The sequence below is a fragment of the Haliotis cracherodii genome, unplaced genomic scaffold, assembly GCF_022045235.1.
Source record: "Haliotis cracherodii isolate W230 unplaced genomic scaffold, xgHalCrac1.p SCAF_1, whole genome shotgun sequence".
NCBI lineage: Eukaryota > Metazoa > Mollusca > Gastropoda > Lepetellida > Haliotidae > Haliotis > Haliotis cracherodii.
Window position 1 is genome coordinate 35,255,765 of NW_027266264.1, and position 21,592 is coordinate 35,277,356.

Below are 21,592 nucleotides of genomic sequence, written 5' to 3' on the forward strand. Positions count from 1 at the left end.
CGCTCTTTAAAGGACTATGTCAATCATTTTGCAAGTTGAAATAACCCCTGATACTTTATGAAATCTTTATAACAGTTTATTCATGGCCTCTTTAGTGCTGAATAAAGATTGAAAATACATCAGTCAATCAAAGATGAAGGTAACTTTATACATCAGAGTTCTTGAGATTTAGTTCATGTTTTGTTCTTAGACTAACATTTCAACCATCGATTGTGTTCACATGTAGACTCAAACTGGTATATTAAAAAATGTATACAGACAACAACAACTGTATTAGAAACAACAAACTCTGTAGAGACTCTTGTCTCCCATCCTTTGTTTGGTATGATTATGTCTTATAATTATTTTAGGATGGAAGGTACAGTTACCAAATAAAATATTCTGAAATATCAATCATTATGACCATATTTCATAATCTATTTGTTAAAGTAACCCTCATTACATTAAAGAATTATTTAAAGAATATGGTACTTAAAGACACTGCAACCAACCGAATAATCAGGGGGGAGACTTTATACTGAGTGGGGCGCGAAATATATCCGCCCGGGGGAGATTTTATTTCAGAACAGATTCTCCTGGGGAGAATCTGTACCGGTATAAAATCTTCGGGGGGAGAATTTGTACGGGGGAGAGTTTATACCGGGACACCGGCAACAGTGGTAAGTCCATCTAGTGCAGTGCGTACTATGGAATGGTAGATTTGATCCATTGCGTACTTTGGAGTTGCAGATTTGACCTATTGCGTACTATGTAATGGCAGATTTTATCCACACAAAAGATTTTCAACACCTAGTAAATAAACTGCAGTCGATAGACGTTCTGAAAAAAAAACGTGCAAAACACAAGAACGCATGACAAAACGTCTTGTCACCGAGACAATTGATCATATCACAGGGCTGAATACAAAACAGGCCACAAAACTCAACATCATAAGAATTAAGGTTTTTTTATCAGACATCGAACTTTTGAATTGGTCCCTACTAATGCTTCTTCGGTACACGTTGTATACATACACGAATATATAATTGTACATGTATAAATTATACAAATAATAACCTGTTAGTTCATATATATTGTAATTTCGTATTTGGTAGTTTTAATAAAAGATTTTAATTTTTCACTTATTTACAGAATTAAGATTGTTTTCCAAGAGTACTTTACTTTAAACTATTAAACAGAATAGACATTTAATAAACAATCTTATCTATAAAAATATTTGAAACAGTATTTGTTGTTTTGTTTTTTTGTATCTATTTGTGGTATTTGTGGGTTTTTTGTATATTCATTTAAGTGTCTTCACATTAATGCACATTTTGAGCACTTTATGAAGTAATTCATTAACTGCATTCTGCTGCTTTCTATTTCTGGTTTTGAAACTGTGTCATTTGTTTTTCAACGATGATAATTTGAAAATGTTCACTTAGGAATTTACTTCAATTTTTTCTGCGTTTATGGGAGAATGAACTTTAAAAAAATATTTATTCATGTCTTATTATTATACTGTGTTAAATATGTTCTCTCGCTTAAGTGATAATTGATGTTTTGTCAAGTGAACATATTCAACACAATTTCTTGTACAAATATCAGTAAAACCACGATACAATACAATACACATACAATACGAATACAATATATATACAATACATATACAATACATATTCAATACATATACAATGCAAATGCAATACACATACAATACATGTACAAAACGCATATACATACAATGCGAGACAAAAGCACAAAATGACACCTCAAAATGTATTAAATAATTATTACTGTCCAAAACACTGAAATCCATGGGAACAATGATTTTAAATATGAGTTCAGAGCGCCAGAAAGTGTCGTCTTTGTGCATCTTTTAAGTCAGCAATGGGGCGTAAAGGTAACTCAGTATCTCGGATTTCTATGAAGGTGATCGATCTGTACAAGTAATACATGCTCGATTAAGATTAGCTTGTTCAGATCTTAACGGTGGTGGATATCAAAGGTACATCTCCCACCAATCTGCCGTGTCACATTGTCTTTATTTATATGCAGCATAACCTCTACACAAATGATATCGTTTTTATTTACATTTTTTTAAAATCAGTAAATGCGCTATCGTGTTACTGGGTTTTCTAGTCAATCATTGATTGTCTGGTTTGTTTACTGCTGTGTGGCGGCAGACAACAAACAAACACTTATTTTTTATGCACTTTGAGTGAGTGGCAGGTGATACCATTAGGGCAGGACATGCGTACCCGTTTCTTGACCACCACTGAAATCACTGATTTTAAGTGATCCATTCACATTAATTTTCATCGCTAACTTGCCTTTTACGCGCAATGGAATCTTTTTCGGGGGATAATTGAGTTATTCTCTGGCGTGGGCGTTTTATATTTATGTGGGAGCTATTGAAGACAGTATTATTATTCATGAACACGGACCAATCACATGTAAGCAGTAGTCATGAGCATCACATATAAATATATGTGTGTGTGGCCTAAATACAACCACAGCGCTTCTGGGAGTGTTGGAAAGGTCGTTTCACTTGGACGCTGGTGTAACATCTCAACTTTTAATAAGAGGACATATTATGGTAGGCAATATTGCAACTCATTTTTCTTGACCAAGTCTGTGTGTCTCCTTGTAATGTTGTCCACCTCAACGCTTGCTATCCCATTTCATTGCAATGTATGCTACGCTAGTCTTTCACAATCTTAAAAAATACCCATGCTGCGCGAGTTATAATTTGTGTCCTTTGTTTCAACCCATAAGATATTCATGATTTTGTTTAATCTCTTCTAGCTTTAATTCAACACCCGCCTCGGTGGTATTGTGGACAGAGAATCTGCCAGAGAGCAGAAGGTCGGTGGTTCGATCTCCGACCGTGTCATACCAAAAGACGTAGAAAGATACTTACCCTGCCCGGCTTCAAGACGCTGATCCCTTTGTCACCTCACACCCCCAGCACAACCCCCACCCCCACCCCCACCCCACCTCACTGCTGAATCGATATCCTGCAGAATCTGTGTGCAGCATAATATTTATAAGGCAATAAACTAGAATTTTAGGGGCTTTGCAATTAAACATTGCAACATGTTGTCAGTGTAATATTAGCAGTAAACAATTCACATATGGTCATGACTCGAAAATAATTTCATCTAATTATCACTGTTAAACTGTAGAAGCGGAAATAGAAACAGTCAGCGATTCAAACAGGTCGATTTAGTTCGACTATATCAATAGATATCTCGAAATTATCAATCTAAATAACATTGTATCATGCTGTGTAAAGCGGTATGAGTAAATCAAATTTAAGTTCAGTTACAACCGTTCAAGCGGAAATTAATAAAATCTAATAAAATTGATAGAATGTCCTCTAAGGTTGACTGGTTTTGGCATGTTTTGCACTTATTGTTGTCACCTACATGTATTCCTTTGTCATCTTATCCAGGTTTGCATGACTTTGACAAGCTGATCGGATATTCGGTAACATTCAGGCTTGCATATTCGTTTAGGTCACAGTTAACAACATTTCAGCTGCATCATGGCGACCTGTAAATCGAATCTGGGCCTATGTTTGTACAAACACGGACCCAGGCGTGACGATGCAACGAAAACAAATTTATGAAACAGAATAAAATCTAGACTTGCTTGAGTTCTTCTGGTTGGCTAGTGGTATTTGTAGTTTGCCATTTGTACTGGTTTAATCCGCACACTATGGGCTGTACTGAGGTGCTTATCTATACGTATAACTAATGACAACAAGGAACCCATTAACAGTCTATAATCAAATGAGACGCCATCGTGTTAAATATAGGCCACACTAAGAGAACCAGACTGAAACCGTGCAAATACACGCGAATGTGTCTTTGATAGAGATGCACATGGTAAGTACAATATTGTTTTAAAAAGTTAACACCAAATCATTCCTTGTTTCTGCTGGTGGACTGAAATCCCCGTGTTTCGTACAAAGCTCTCTCGCATTTATCAGTTATGCAGTGTCAGAGTGAGTGAGTGAGTGAGTATGGTTTTACGCCGCTTTTAGCAATATTCCAGCAATATCACGGCGGGGGACACCAGAAATGGGCTTCACAAATTGTACCCATGTCGGGAATCGAACTCGGGTCTTCGGCGTGACGAGCGAATGCAGTGTCAGAGATGTTGTGTCCGGGGCATTGTTTTTGGCATGATTGTGCATATATTGTTGTCACCTGTACTTTATTTATGATCTTATCCAGGTTCGCATGACTTTGACAAGCAAATCCTGGTATTGTGTGTTGTTGCATGCTGTTTTACGCCAGTCAAAAAATATTCCAGCTTCACCATGGCGACGTGTAAATGGAACCTGGGCCAGACAAACCAGGGGTTGATATCACGATCAATGTCCCTCACACAAAGCCCCACCACGAGATCTATTTTAATCGCTTCCTACGAAAAGCAATAACCCTGTTCCCCATGCAGTACTTCAATATACATAAAAAATATCTATATTTTCCTTGATAATGAAATATCTTTGAAATGTAACAAAACATACTCTTGGTTGTTTTCTTAGTTATACTCCTAAGAAAAATGTAGAGATAAAATCAGGCAATATGATACCACCTGACATATCACTGCATAGCTGGGCCATGGGGAGCACCAGTGCCTGTCAGCTCTCATTAGACCAAGTGGTCTAAATCTATGCAGATGGTCAGCACAAATTAAGAGGCTCAGTGAGTTGGGTTTGCTCTTTTCAAACAAAGTGAGGATACTGGTAGTTATAGGATATATTCACAATGTGAATGACACATATGAAAAGTTAAAATGTATATTAACAGTACAATCATAATATTTATAAGTTCTATTCTTCATTAAGTGTTTTAAATATATGTTTTCATATTATTGGCATATTTTTTCACAACCTTTACAATAAATGCAGGGGTAGAAGACGCCGGTATTCATTTAGTCACATATGTGTTGAACATGCTACTTCTAGCTTAAATATTCAAACTTTCTTAAACAATTTTATGTTAACCTCCAGCCTCCAAGATAGTTCTGAAAGTGAAGCACTCGTTGGTGCCTTCTCTGATATTTTACAAACCGTCAACAAATTATCAACAAAGCCTCCAAACATGAATCAAATGTACAAAAAACAAAACAATGGTATTATGTTAAATGTAAAGAGGCAAAACGTAATATGCAGGAAAAATATCATGAGTTCAATAATAATAATGATAATAGGGCTCTTTTTTGCAACAAAAAAAAAGAATACAAAAGTTACTCAGAAGACAACATCGTGTATATAGACTACTGGAAACCCTATCTAAGATCGGAAGCCTCTGTCGTTCTTTTCATTTAACCTCAGTGCCGCGCTCTCACCAAACCATGCTTTTGCCGGTAGATATCCGAGAAACCAAATGGATCAACAGTACATACCAGCAATGGCAGATCGTATGGTTAAATATCGTGAGAACATTATTCACTCGATGTAATGTTACAGTGTTGAACCCAGACAAAACTTTACTATTGATTCACCATGAATCTCAATCGCCTCTCCTCACACTCTGATCCTCCAGGACCATCATGTTCGGAGTGGGAAAGCAGCCAAATGCCCTAGATACTGAGATCATATCCCGCCAGTGACCAGATTGTTATTCAGCCTTGGGACCAACAATGTCTACAGGTCTTTACAGTGCTGTCACTACCCCTAGTGTACAGTATGGGTAGATGTGGAAATATGAATATGTTCATACACACGGAAACACAAGTGTCAAAACGTGTGGTTGTCACCCTGGCCAAGTGACTTCGTTCAAATGGGACTGCATATTCTGCCATTCAGAAGGAAGGAAGAAATTCAGGGTCAAGGGAACATGGATCACTGAGGGATTGAGCAAAGAAAAGAGGCAAAGAAAACATTTTCTCATAAGGATTCGAAGGAAAATGATAAAGACAAATTGAGACCAATGAAACTCACAGAAACCCATGTTATAGAATTTATTGCAATGAATTATCCCACAGCAGAAGAAGAACACTGATTTTTGTTAGATATATATTGAGTTCCAAATCTTTTGGTGAGAACCTCAAAGGAAAGCTTGAGAAACACAAGACATACAAGGACTAGTTGTCTTTCCGTATGTTGAACAGCACGGGAAAGTTCTAAACGTGTATTGTACACTCTTTAGAAAAATAGGTCAGCAATGCTGTTGGACATGCATATGAACTCGCTTCTTCAGATGGAGCCAAAGGCAACCAAGGCTTCCTCCAGCAATATGTCAGAGAGACCTGACCAATTCATTCTCTTTATTTTCATGTATAGGCTTGCTAAACTTTCAGAAAAATAATGTTATTATGGGAAAAAACATCAACCTCGTCTTGGCAAGTGGTTTGTCGTGTACATGATTAGACATTTAGTCACTCTGTGAAGCCACACTGTGATTATTATTATTTTCTAGTTAATTAAGTTATATGAGTTCCTAACTTGTTATGGAATAGACATATGCTGAAAATGACGTAGATTAAAAAATAACATTATAAAAATCGAGCTCATGCTGACAAAAAGAAAATGTGTGGGAAAAAGCACAGTAATTCAGTTATTTCGCATTGTTTCAAATATCCCCACGTTTCATTTACTTTGCTGGAATCTTTTGACAAACCACGTGGAAATTCTACTGGGCCAATTTAAGATTAGGCCGTGAAGGGATATTTATCGGAAGGAGAGAAGTAGTGATGAAGTGGTTCAATATTGTAATTGATAAGTTTGAGAGATGCAAGGAATTTGAAATTTCAAAAAGAAGGAAACATTTGATTACATGTATCTGGTGTTCAAAGAGTGTCGAACAATCTAAGGGAAATCTTCATTCCTTGATCCATGGGGCATTTGTTACTAAACGTGGTGACCATAGATATAATTACATCTCTATCCTCAGAGGTTCAGGGCAATTTATAAAATGAAAGCAAATGCCATCTGAAGTTATTGAGAAAACAATATGAGAAATGCTGGACGTCCCCATTAATGACTTGTACGTGAAAATTTGGCATAAGACTTTCAGACAAGAAGTAGGCATGCCCCCCTTCTTTTTGTCTTTTTGATCTGTTTCTTCAATCAAGAATCGGATACTTAATCTTCAGGTATTTCAATGATCTGACTTGTTTAACAATGGTCAAATAGCCAAGTCCCTTCCACTGATTCAGAAATGAAAGTAATGTAATTTTCCTAAATACAGCGATAACAGCGCCTGAGACTTCGATGGGCGAGGCAGGTTCGATGCTGGCAAGTGAGAAATTGGCGTCGAGTGCTGTTTACTGATGAAAGTCGGTTTAACTTGTTTCGAAATGACGGCAGAGAAGGAGTTTATCGACGCAGAGGGGAACGTTTGGCTCCGGTGTGTATTCGAAAGGTCCATCCATTCGGCGGGGGAGGTGTCATGGTGTGGGGCGGTATATGTGGAGATCAGAAGACTGATTTGGTGATTATACAGGGAAACCTGAACGCTGTGCTGTACAGAGACCAAGTGTTGCAGCCAGTTGTGCTTCCGTTCTTACAAAACCATGAGCAGGGGACATTGTTTCAACACGAACCAACAGCAGGGGACATTGGAAGACTGACTCGGAACTTTCTAAACAAGCAGAACGTTGACGTTTTGCCCTGGCCTGCCCATTCACCCGATATGAATCCTATTGAACATCTGTGGGACCATCTTGACAGACAGATTAGAGCACGCCATCAGCCTCCCGTCAACAGACAAGAATTGTAGCAGGCCCTGAGACGAGTGACAACGGATTCCAGTCCACGTCATCAGTAGACTGACGTCATCGACGAGGCGGCGTATCACAGCATACATTAAGGCAGCTGGAGGTCATACACGCTAATGAAGGCAACTGTGTCGACAATGAACTTGTAGTGTGTCTGACAATGTTTTGGTGACATTTCAGACAACTTTTGAAAATGAAATTTCTTACCCCACCATTGTTTAACTTGAGCTGACATTACCTGTGATTGCACAATTTTATTCAAACTGTGGTTGATCAATCATTTGTTACCCCTCCCTAGATTATGTATATAATTCACAACAAAACCTCTTCTTGTTATTTTTTTTATCGATCATGGAACTCGACCTTTTCTTTCTTTCGTCGCCCAGTTTACTTAGACAAAAACAATAATTACCATTACCATATTTTCATGCTGCATCCTCATCATTAGATGTTTCAGAGAACTTTATTATCTGCTGGCCGACTTTTGTCTGGCATGGTCAAACAATCCACGACCCACCGAGCATTTTGCACCACCCCACGGGCGGCCGCCTTCAACCAACCCCTGTCCCCGGATGTACTGCCCCGTCCAGCTGGAATCTGTACGATGATGAGACTCCCGTCACAAGCAACAACAAAGGGTAACCTTGTTTGTTTGTTTGTTTAACGCCGCACTCACCAATAATATCCCAGCTACAGACGACAGATTGTAAATATTCGAGTCTGGACCAGACAATCCAGTGATTGATATCATGAGCATAGTTCTACGCAATTGGGATACGACGACATGCATCAACGAAGTCAGCGAGCCTGACCACCCGATCCCGTTAGACGCCTTTTACGACAAGCATGTGTTGCTGAAGACCAATTCTACCCCGGATCTTCACGGGTCGGTAACACTTGTAGACAGATACATTGAGAGGTGTATCAAACTGGTCCAGATTGACGCATGGTCCCGAAATACGTTGTATCGCAGATTCTTTGTAAGACGGTTTCTGACAATTGCTGAGGACTTCTGTTGTGTCTTGAGGGGCACAGGGGTTGGCTAATGGTTAAGGCGTTCGCTCGTTACGCCGAAGGCCTAGTTTCGATTCCCCACATGGGTACAATGTGTGAAGCCCATTTCTTGTGTCCGCCGCCGCGCTCACGCTGGAATATTGCTAAAAGCGACGTAAAACCATATTCACTCACTGTTATATCTTGATCATTGATACGCTCACCAAAACCATCGGATGCGTAATCATCTAACCTTCGCATTACAAATGTCAGTCCCGATACAATTAAAACTAGAACTTAGAAAGTGTATGGCTTTATGTCGCTTTTTGCTATATGCCAGCAACAGTACGACGTTCACACATTGTTCCGATATTGGAATCAAATCCGGGGCTTCGGCTTGACCATAAAGCGCTTCAACCATAAGGACATCAACTCCATTTAATATTCATTAGTACTAAACATTGAGACAAATAACTTTTTATTTACATGTTACTATAATAATGCCTCGTAGAACTCAGGATAGAGATAATAGAAACTATTTGCCTATGTTATACAACACAGCGTTAAAGTTCATATGTAGAAAAAAAATAGATAAAATACTGGGTTTCAATGATGAAATTAGTCATAGTTAGTCACACTTTTTGTATCCGATTTGCAATATGAATACTGTTCTCTTAAGCTATGATATGATATGATTTCTTATGCATATCAGCTAATATGCTTCTTAAATATTTTGGTCCTTGGTGGTGAGATGAAATGGGGTTTAACGTCTCTTTCAAGATTATTGCTCTTATATAGTGACGTGCATACGTGTGTGTGTGGCTGCTTGTACTAGTCCGGACTGATGCCGATTTATAGTGCTAGCTCACTGAGATACCATGCCGCAGTTTAACATGAATACCCCACACAGGCACAGTATACTGACTCCGAGCCGACCAGTTCTTGTTTTAGCCCCTAAATACCGAGCACCAGGCAGGGTAACAACAAATACCATCTGTTATGTCTTTTGGTATGACGCGGCCGGAGATCAAAGCCCCTACTAGATCAACGATTCTATATACGCAGTAAGAATAGCATGTGTACTTTTTTTCTTTTTTTATTGACAGGTTTAGATGTAGGTTTCATCGGTGTCCCCCTTGATATGGGGGTCGGGTACCGCAATGGTACCAGGATGGGTCCGAGAAATGTGAGAGTTGAGTCCGTCTACCTTAAATCACTTAATGCAAGCACAGGTGAGAATAGCAGAAGAACAAAAGATAAATAATTACAGACCTTTCAAAGTTCAATAATTGATAGTGATTTCCATCCGACAAAAGGAAGAATCTCTCTCTCTCTCTCTCTCTCTCTCTCTCAAATAATAATAATAATATATAAAAAATAGAATAAAATTTATAAAAAATGGACGACAATAATGACAATGACGATGATCATGATGATGATGAAGATAAAAGCGAATGAAAAAATACGGAGCTGCATTATACTGTTTTTCAGGTGCTGCCCCGTTCGAGTCTCTCCTGGTAGCAGACGTGGGTGACGTTAGACTTAATCAGTATAATCTGGTTACCGCATGCGAGGAAATTCGAAGATATTACACAAACGTAGAGTGTATCCCGTTGACGATAGGTGGCGATCACACCCTCACCTACCCAATACTCCAGGCACTGAAGGTAAAGCGTGAGTGAGTGAGTAGGTGAGAGCCATAACTCTTGCCGAGCTCGTTATAAATATGTACTAAATCCCGGTTTTAACTCCAATAAGGTCATTTGAAGACCACAATTAATAATGTTAGCACAGCTCTGATAATGAAGGTACATGTATTGCATAACGAGACGTTTAATTCAGTTACGATACGAAATTTTTTATTAGGAATGACGATGGTCATATATCATTCTTAAAATAATCGCACTTTAAGACATGTTGCTATCCACTATAGTAACTTTAGATACCGCTAAGGAATATAAAGCTTGAGTAATATAATATGGATTCTTGGATTCAACCTATGCTGGTCGTATGGTGCGACTAAATGGATGGAGTTGTCAGGCTCTGTGGTTTGGTTGATTGCATGTCATCGTATCCTGACGGCGTGGTTCGTTGTTCACAATATTAATTACTGGATTGTCTGGTCCAGATTCGGTTATTTACAACCCGCACCGCTTCATATACCTGGAATATCGCTACTCATTTAGGAGACATTATACTGTGTTTCAGCCAGTAATCATCAGATCGGTGTACAGAGATTACTCAAAGACGACCTCTTTTGCATATTTAACGGATCGTGATACCAAGTTTATGGGATTGTTTTATCATATTGATAACATGATATGATCATTTCGTTCTTTCTGATAAAGAAAATGTATTATTTAATTGTAATTGAAGCAAACGAAGAAAAATTCTGATCCAATGAAACGGCAACGAAACCACTGATGATGACTATGATGATGATATTGTGCATTCGGGATATGTTGTTGACAATGACGATGATGATGATGATGATGATGAGGAGGAGGAGGAGGAGGAGGAGGATATTGTACATGCGGGTTATGTGTTGACGATGATGATGATGATTCAGGAGAAGCACGGACCCATGGGACTGATCCAGCTAGACGCCCACACGGACACGGTGGACAATATAGCCGGGGACAAGATCTGCCACTCCACCCCCATCAGACGTGCCGTGGAGGACGGGTGCATCATTCCGGAGAAGACCGTGCAGATTGGCATCCGTGGAGGCGGGTATTCCATGGACTACGTACAATGGGGCATTGACCAGGTCAGCTGATACTCCAAACTGAATGTAAATACCCCAGAGCATGTGTATAAACGAGAGCCTAATGCAGTTACATCACACGTGGATGCTGAAGGTGAGATGAGGCTGTACTTCCGGTTACAGAGATGGTAATTTCTGTTTGTAAATTGGTTATAGCCAAAAAGAGCAACCATTCATTAACGATTAACGTTAAACGCAATCAAAAAGCAGGCTAAACGCAAGCTTAGTGCAAACTAGCTGCTTGCACAACTGTTGTTAAGCTGTACTCAAAATACTGCAATATCGACAAACATCTGTTTCAGGGTTTCCGTGTGGTTCGCGCGGAGGAATGCTGGCACAAGTCCCTCACGCCCCTCATGGAAGAAGTAAGAGCCATGATGGGAGACATACCCGTATATGTGACCTTTGATATCGACGCCCTTGACCCTTCATTCGCTCCGGGAACAGGTAATAATTTGATGACAAGATATACCATGAAACCAAATACCCGTGCCGCATCACTATACTCTTATTAATCTGACAATTTATTATGACGTTGGGGCATTCATGAAAACTGAGAAAAAAATTCAGAATAGATGTAAGGGGATAAGCTGGTCAAACTCAAGCGTCTCACTGTCCTCAGCTCATTTGACGTTCATAAAGAAGCGCCTTTTTGTCACTAACGGGCCATCAGTTTGACAAGGAAAGGTTGGATACCCCACTCAACAGAGAGCGTTTGTGATTGAATATATAAAGAATCCCATTTGAGGAAAGTGCTAAACCTGCGGAGTATAAAATGAGTATAAATATGTATGTCAACGAGAAGAACTATAATATTTCATGCCATATATAAGACTGATAGTATTTTACAAACATGATTTAAATCTTGTATCCCTTTTTAGTTTATTGCCTCATTTGATCGAACTTCAATTAAGTACTACTGATATAACACCCCACGTGGGTTAAGAGTAGTTCCCTGTCACGGAGCTGTGCTCCTGCGACCAGGGTGTCATTAAACAAGAATACAGTATTTGTTGAAAACGTGGTAACAGTTCAGTTTTATTACTATCAGCTAATTGTATCAATAGACGACAAACTAAAGGATCAAAAACCCAGTTAACACTGCCAATGATCACTGATTAATTAAATCAGAATAAATATACAAGCAGATTAGGAAAGCATCTGTGTGACAGTAATACCCTCAACGGAATAAGATAGGGAGAAATGAACACCGAGGGTTTATCCCTAAAGCATGACTCTTGGACTATACAAAAGACGAAAAACGCCTGAATAGAAAACTTGTCTCAGACTAAAGTCTGAGTCACTTAAACTGGCTAAGGAAGTAGGAAGGAAGACTTCCCAAAAATACAATGTTCTTGACCCACGGGTTTTTTTTACTCACAATCATTAAGAAAGGTACTCGACCAAAAGGAGTAACCTAACTCCCAATAGTTAGTAGGCACTTGATCTCAACTAGATATTCACATGTAAGTCCACGGATTACTAGAGAAACGGAATATGAAATATAAAAACGTAGCTTATAAGTTTTAGATCAGAACCACCGGAGTAAGCCAGTTCTTGATTAAAACTGCTCCGTAATTACTTACTAACACTTACTTTCGACCTGACAAAACCAGTAGAAAGACGAACCCTTAACGGTCTAGCGATACCTGGGGGTAAAGACTTGATTTCGCCAAGGGTTTCATACGGGACACGCGGACCTCGGAGAGAGCAACCTCTCTGGGTCAGCCGGGGGAATGCTATAGACTGGTGAGCAAAGTGTGTTATCTGACCCGAATAGCAAACTAACTACTAAACCAATCTGGGAGATGTAGATACCAAAATAAAGCGCTGAACATAAGCTATCCAACGGTAACACTTAAGATAAACGACCAGGTATGTACATTGGGATGGCAAAATTGATCATAAATACCAGAGAAATAATCTACAAGTACTAGTTACTTATTTTCCATACATGAGTGAGTGAGTATGGTTTTACGCCGCTTTTAGCAATATTCCAGCAATATCAAGCAGTATCACGGGACACCAGGAATGGGCTTCTGACATTGCTTGACTAACGAACGCTTTAACTACAACCCCACCGCCCATTTTCCATACATGAATAAGGGTAGCAAACATATATAAGACAACATATATCAAATCAATACATGATAAAAGTTTGCGATTAAACAGCCAGAGAATACAATAACGGTTCATAAATTCTCTAACAATAAACGTAGAGACACCGGCGTATGACGATCGCCGGACTTTGCTGAACTGTGACGATGCCAATTAAGGAAGAGTGTCACTGAACTAGTGTGTGACTAGACTAGTTTTACGTCCCAGTGACCATCCGCAGCACTCAATTGCTTGTTGTAAGAGACGGCTAAATTTGATCGGGTCATGCTCGATGACTTGGATGATTGCGTGTCATCGTACCCTGACGGCGATGGGCGGTGCTCTTGATATCAACCACTCCTTTGACTGCCCTGAACTCTATCTTATTTACATGCCGTGCTGATCAACCTGGGATAATTACGACTGCGGCGTAAAACAACAAACGGAATGGTATATTAGTGCATCTCGTAAGAGTAATGACCACATCACCAGATATATCAATTGTGTGTCTACCAGTAGCATAGACGAAACGAAGCAACAGAGAAAGAAACAGGCATTGGCGAATGAAAAAGCGTTGCAAAACTATGACCAACTGATATTGACTTCTTGAAGGACACTAGATGCTTATAAGTATGATATTTCTTCTTAAATGTTAAGAGGGCGGTCGGGTAGCCTTGTGTTTCGTCACGCCGAAGACCCGGGTTCGATTCCCGACATGGGTACAATGTGTGAAGCCCATTCCTAGAGTCCGCCGTGATATTGCTGGAATATTGCTAAAAGCGGCGTCACTTCTGGTGACATGAGACCAAATGACAACGTTTGGACTAGTAACAAGTGTGAAATACACGGGACACGTCTGGTCCTTGTTGGTTCGACATTATTAAATGAGGAATCTCCTTTGTGGACAATATCTAGCTACATAGCTAGGATAACCTTCTACAGACAACAGCGAATGTAAAAAAGCACGTACTAAATACGAAGATCAGTTCCCGTTCATTCTCACAGGACAATCCTTCATGTGCAAATGTTCGAGCTGTGCTACTACAGTAACGAAAGGAATCCAGTCAGATCACGCCCTTTTCAGTTTTGGTTCGGACCAAATGTCCACCTTGATAGCATCGTCTTACTTCTAAAACGACTCGTGAAGATCCGGGTAGAGAATAGGTCTTCATCAACCCATGCTTGCCGTAAGAGGCGACGATGCTTGTCGTAAGAGACGATTAACGGGATCGGGTAGTCAGGCTCGCGTACTTGGTTGAAGCATGTCATCGTATCCCAATTCTGTGGATCGATGCTCATAATGTCAATCACTAAATTGTCTGGCTCAGACTAAATTATTTATCGACCTTATCGACCGCTGTCATATAGCTGGAAAATTGCTGAGCGCGGCGTTAAACAACAACAAACAAAACACGTCAAAACCCAGTTGTTGTTTTTAAGAAACAACATAAAAAACCCATCATGGTCAACATCAACCACTCCAACTTGTGACCTGGCTGCCTGTACCAATGGTTTATCGTTTGCTTTTTGAACCAAACTGGTGAAGATAGCCATAACGCAGAAATCAACACAGAAGCTGTGTTTTGAATAACTTGACTAACAAACAGAGACGCAAAATTTAGAAAAGAAGTATTCACATTGATATCAACATTGACACTAAACACGACTCTCCTCTACACTCAGCCAATCACATAGCTGGATATATGACAGTGCGAGTCACTGTGATAGTACCATCCCATCTCGCACGATCTGGGTGAAATACATAAGATTCTGTCCCAATTATATTTATTTGGTATGCCCTTGACATCTTGGCTATAGGTTAGCCAGAGTGTTATCGCAAAACGTGTGACGGGCATAAGATCTCATTTAGTATCGCCAATCTAAATGGCATTACATTTCATGGACCAAGGAGCGAAATATAATACTTAAGTCTCCGCACGGTTCCAATGACCCTGTGATATTTTCAGTGGAAGGTTCCTCAAAATGCTGAGTCAGCGGTTTGAGCATTTTGTCCCGCTCGCTGCTTGCAATAATTGCACGACTCCTTAACTTGATAAATAACTGTGTGCAATGAATTCAGAATTAGTGCATGTCCATGAGCCACTTTGATATGATGTCCCTGTCCTGATGCAATTCCCTATAGTTTGAATATTGCTAAAGGCGACGTAAAATCATACTCACTCACTCGCTCACTCGCTCACTCACTTTGACTTGTATAAAATGTTCCCGTGTTTTGTCAGGTGAAACATTGACTTGCTTGTGTTTGTGACGGGTGTCCTGATGCAATTCCCTATTGTTGGAATATTGCTAAAGGCGACGTAAAACATACTCACTCACTCACTCACTCACTCACTCGCACACTCACTTTGACTCGTATAAAATGTTTCCGTGTTTTGACAGGTGAAACATTGACTTGCCTTTGCTTGTGTTTGTGACGGGTGCCACTGGTGGAACAGAATTGACTTACCTTTTTGCGATCACTTGCGATCATCATTAACTGATAGTGATTTATGAACATATGCTCATATATATCCTAGTGGTCGGAATCGTGCAATTGACTCTGCTTTTATTTACATCTGAAATAATTGTGAATATTTTTGGTGAATAAATAACCGAAGAAAACAATTATTTAAATTACCTGAAAGGATGATTTAATGATGAATTATATCTTAGAAGATTACATTCAGTGAACACATAGCATCATCACGTATCATCATCATCATCATTAGTGTTCGAAATAGAGATCGCCCCGTAGGCCCGAGGCCGACAGATTTGTTCTCGGGCTGATAGTTTTAATTTTCAGCTGGCCCTTGCTGTTTATTTCAAGCTGTAAGCATAAATGAATCATAAAAATGAGATTGCTCCGCTCGTTAATTCTTTCAACGCCGCAGGCCACCTTAAAATGCTATATAGTTTCATATCATTCATTTATTAAATCTATCACTTTTCATAAAGTCAGAAAATACGTATTTCATTGCAATTTATCATATTTTCACAACAGACTTTAAATAATGAACTATTTCACGCAGTGTTATTGAAAACAATAATAATCTGGGACACATACATCGACAATGTCAAAGAGCAATACAAAGACCTTTCAAGCAAATCGTAAATAAATTAAATAAATAATAACTTAAATCAACAAACATATTTCTAGAACCTGTCAAGCTTATATCCAAGTTACAATTTCAATCTATCACGCGATCGTGTAATGTAAGTCATATCACATCTCGGCATTTGTTGCCTCGATTTTTAGGCCAAGACACGATGTTTAATGCCAAAATATATGCATGAGAAATCTTTGTCACGGGTCGTAACCTAAACACGATCTAAACACGTATTTTAAAAATAGGTCATGTCACTGAGCGGAAAGCCAATGTTATCAGGAATTATGTGATGATAGATCGTACTTAAAATTCTTTTAATCAGTATTTTCCAATAACTTTAACAACGAAAATAAAAAAGAAATAAGTTAATGTATTGCTCTATTATTAAATCTTAAAATTGCCGAAAACGTCAGAATTTTCGCTTCCTTAATGTTTAATCTTGACGTTTTGAATGTGTTAGCTTAATTTTGTTGTTAAAAACCAACTTATTTAAGTTATCAATGCATTATTTAAATAATGTGATAAACATGACATTCATATTTATGAACGGTAGGATTAGAACTTTCAAATTGTGTATGACATGTAGTAGCAAAGATGTATTACAAGCCGATAATTTCCTTGATAAATGTAGGCTGCGTCTGTAACCTCCGAGTCTCTGGGAACTCGGTGTGATACCAGTAAAAACTAGATGATGATGATCATCATCATCATCATCACGTGTCATCATGATGGTTGCCGCCTTCAATCACATCATAGCAATCAACATAGGCATTGGGGGAGTGTCAGTGCACAATTCAAAAGCATCAAAGTATTCATTAGTTCAACAATCATTATTATCGTCCTTAGCTGATTTTAACATTGCCTGAATAATCACAAGAAATATATGTAACCACTGTACTGACTAGGATCGTCATCGAGGTCATCGATATCATCGTCGTCAGGTGTGGCACCATTGCTAAAGAGAACATCATCACCGTTTTAGCTGGTGAGTTCATCACCCACTCCCTGCTCATCACTAGATCACCCTGAACATACTCATCACTAAATGTTCTCTCCCTGTTAGACACCCAGGTGGTCCACGGCGCCTGAATGTGTATATTGTGCCATCGTACCTCTACGCTGTAGATCTTAGCTCATGTTATATGTAGCAGCCATTGGTGACGCAGATTAAATATAATGTGGCTACACTCATTTACGTATACGTTAGTGACCCCGACAATGGCGATACGGATTTACATGACGTAAGCTCCGAACACGATGTTCTTTTCAAAATAATGCAGATCCTGAACCAAGGCTTCTCCCTTCTCATCTAGATAGAATCACGTCTTTGAAAGACATTTAGAAGAGATGCACATAAGGAAGAGAATTTATGGATGTCAACTTCTTTATTATGAGGAACACAATGTTTCGGAGTGTATGCTTACTCGGTCATTGGGTGAAGGAGACGATTCGACCGAAGGAAGAGAATGTATGGATGTCAACTTCTTTATTTGAGGAACACATCGTTTTGGAGTGTATGCTTACTGCTTCATTGGGTGAAGGAGACGATTCGATCTGAGGAAGAGAATTTATGGATTGTCAACTTTTTTAATTACAGGGAACACAATGTTTCGGAGTATATGCTCACTGCTTCATCAGGTAAAGCAGTAAGTATATACTCCGAAACGTTGTGTTCCTCATAATAAATAAGTTGACATTCTTATATTCCCATCCGTAGATCGAATCGTCTAACTTCTGCACGTGCACAGGGAGAACCCGTCTGCAAACCGTAGTGGTGTAATTCAATGTAAAACAACATTCACCTTTTCAAATGATCCCTTCACAGTTAAATCCTTATTACTGATGTAACTGTTGCAAGTACCAACATGATGCTTACACCAGCATCATGCGCACGACTTTACCCTGTAATCCATGTACGAGATCAAAGTATCTATGACCAAGCAAAATGAAAACAATCAGTTGCAAGCACACATACCTCCTTGTGAAATCGGAACACGTCACTGACAGGGAGAACCCATGTCGTTGTTAACATCTCCATACAAACGTTGAATGAATTGTTAAAATAATTTAACGACCAATTGTACAGGGTAAACTAATTCGTTAAGAAATCACCAACAACCTCTGGAATTATTCCTACCGTTCAAGGACAATCAAGACCCAAGTAAAAATAAGTTTAAGTTGCTTAGAACATTAAACGCTGAACTACCACCTTAGCTCGGTTTAACACTCCTTTGAACATGACTCCAGGATGGTAATACTGCGTGTCAGTGACCCATGTTGTAGACATCTACTTGTTGAAACCCCACGAGCAATAATATTGTGCTGCCAGACAAAGGATCGTAACCGATGCTAGTCGGGTTTTCGAACGAGTAGCGAAATCTGGCAGAGAGAATGAAGACAACTCCAGATCACGTGGCTCCCAGCATCCTTGCCCCAAATGAATGCTAAATGAATCATTTATGAATAAAATACTGCTTCTCTTTAATATCTGGTCAAAGTGTCATTAAATTGGTCCTATATTTGAACAGGGGCATTGGAAATCGGTGGTCTGACGACGATACAAGGGTTGGAGGTGGTCAGAGGCTGTCGAGGCCTCAACATCATCGGCGGCGACGTCGTGGAGGTAACGCTTAAACCACAACACTTTGTTCCACGTAACTTTTTTAATTGGCATTGTTCCACGTATTACAAGAACACAACATATCATTCCTGTCTTCTTTAACGTTGAATACACGCTCTCGCTTTTCATGCATATAATGTTCACTGCTATTTTGCCTTTGCCAGTGAAATCTGTTTCGTCGGATAATTGGGACTGGTTAGTGTCTCGTCGACGTTTTACGTCTATCATGTTGACTTGGTTACACAGCCTTTCTGGCAGCTTAACCTGCACCGTCACAGGACATAACAGTTGGTTTTGATCAGTCATATATAAGTTTATTTGACGTTCTTTTTTAGCAACAAACCACGGATGCTTAAAGACAGCAATAAGGATTTGGTTACCGTCAGTTTTGTAGTTGATTCTAATCAATAGTGTTCGTGGATATGAATTAATGATAGTGTGAAACAACTGCATGTGGAAACTATGTCACTAAAGGCCAGTGTCAACCGTGATTCGAACCCACAATCATAGGTTTCTGGCGTGTCCACGGGACGCAACTCTGCACAGCGAATCGCGGCGCTTAGACGACTGGGCCACCCGTGTCCCCTTACTCAATTAGATTAAACCCTCATAAAGCGAGGTTGAGGTTAGCCTTGTACGTCCGATGTTAAGATGTCAAACCTTATTCAAAACTATATAAAACTGAATAAATAGCAAGAGGTCAACTAAAACTACTTCGTCCATCACAAACACCTCGGAATCTCTACCCTTTCTCGATGTTGTCCCTGTGATACCTCTGCTGACAGTTTAAGTGAATCGTGTCTTGTTTCATCTCCAGGTATCACCGCCCTACGACAACAATAATATGACGTCAATGGCAGCAGCACATTACTTGTTTGAGATGCTATGTGTCCTTCCCGGTGTCAAATACTACCCGCTGTGATCTCATAAATGGAACCTCTCAAAAGGTTTCTCAGAAGGCCACCAGTCATCAGCTGATAGCCGAACAATTTTCAGATGGAGCTAATGTTGTGATTCTCATGTACTTTGTTATACCATTGTTTTGTTTCATTCATGACCAACAGATGCATATGCTTATATCACACCACGCACCTTAACTGCCTTCTCACCATCGTCGTTTTTGTCTTCATACCATATTTAGGTATCATAAATTCGGCGAAGAACCAAAACGTATAAAATTGATATAAATAGAAACCCCTTTAAGTATAATAAGATATGTACATGCATATGTAAAACTGACATACTTGGACACCTCTTTGATAGCTGATCTTATAATTAGTATCAAAAAGACATGTATATGAAAAGCACTTTGGTAGCCGATCATTCAATAATGTCAAATATCCAAGTCCCTTCCCACAGATGTACTCACCTCAACTAAAATAAAAGAGACAAGTGAAACCGACCCATCTGTTTCATATTTGCATTAAAGTCAGCAATAAGGACTGGGTTACCGTCAGTTTTGTAATTGCTTCTAATCAATAGCTTTCGTGGATCTGAATTAATGATATGTGTGAAACAACATAGATTAATGCATAGCGGGTCAGAGTGACAAACCGCTCTCCACAAAGATATAATAAGAGGGATGACTTCAGCTTCTAATAGTCAAACTTTCCCCAAACTTTAGAGGTACAATCGAGCATGCTCTCTTTACGAAGATTTCAAAGAGCGTTTTATGACTCTTGCTCAAAAAGGCCATTTAAGGCCTCAGTAAAGCTGTCAACAAGTTTTATTGTGGACATGTGGATGATATTTACAAATCTGACTATTTAAAAGTTGAAGTTGGAGTTAAGCTACATCCCAGTTGCATTCAAAGATGCAGAGATGATGTCCATGTCTTTCATGGAATTGTGTAAATGACCAAACGTTTCATTTCCTTTACCTACTACCTACTAGCTTCTTTGTTCACTTTAAGTGTTTACCATATTAACCGTGTCAGGTAACTGAACAAAGAGGCCCCTGGCTGCGCCCTTGACCTTGACGTGTAGGTTTATACGGGGGCTTTACTTATTTTATCTCTGCTTCATCTACCTAAGGGTGTAAAGACGATTCCCTGTTAAAAAAAGATGATTTATCTACTGGTGTGAAACATTGCTGGATTTATGAAAGTGGGTCATCTCCATCTTTCCTGGGTGAAGGTATGCAAGGTGTACAGGAGAGCGTCGGTAATGAATACCTGTGTAAAATACAATAATTGTGATAAACTATGTGGGTCTTTGAACTCTTGAGTGAGTGAGTTACACATAACGGCAGGTTGAACCTATTTCAGTCATATCACATCATGTCTTATTATTG

The 21,592-nt window shown here is 39.3% G+C and overlaps 1 protein-coding gene across 1 annotated transcript; it reads left to right on the forward strand.

The window, feature by feature from the left end:
* The first annotated feature begins 1,869 nt into the window (after positions 1–1,869).
* Positions 1,870–20,222, forward strand: LOC139455526 (agmatinase, mitochondrial-like). Its single transcript, XM_071237078.1, has 9 exons — positions 1,870–1,882; positions 2,454–2,578; positions 8,165–8,354; positions 9,816–9,941; positions 10,201–10,376; positions 11,279–11,479; positions 11,779–11,923; positions 19,209–19,303; positions 20,118–20,222. Exons 1-9 carry the CDS (start codon positions 1,870–1,872, stop codon positions 20,220–20,222), a joined length of 1,176 nt encoding a protein of 391 aa, XP_071093179.1.
* The last annotated feature ends 1,370 nt before the right edge of the window (positions 20,223–21,592 follow it).

Bases quoted from the DNA above. Each gene is read 5' to 3' on its own strand.
- LOC139455526 (XM_071237078.1), top strand. The intron at 8,355-9,815 runs GTAACCTTGTTT...TTTTATTGACAG, and splicing joins GTCACAAGCAACAACAAAGG to GTTTAGATGTAGGTTTCATC. The intron at 19,304-20,117 runs GTAACGCTTAAA...TTTCATCTCCAG, and splicing joins TCGGCGGCGACGTCGTGGAG to GTATCACCGCCCTACGACAA.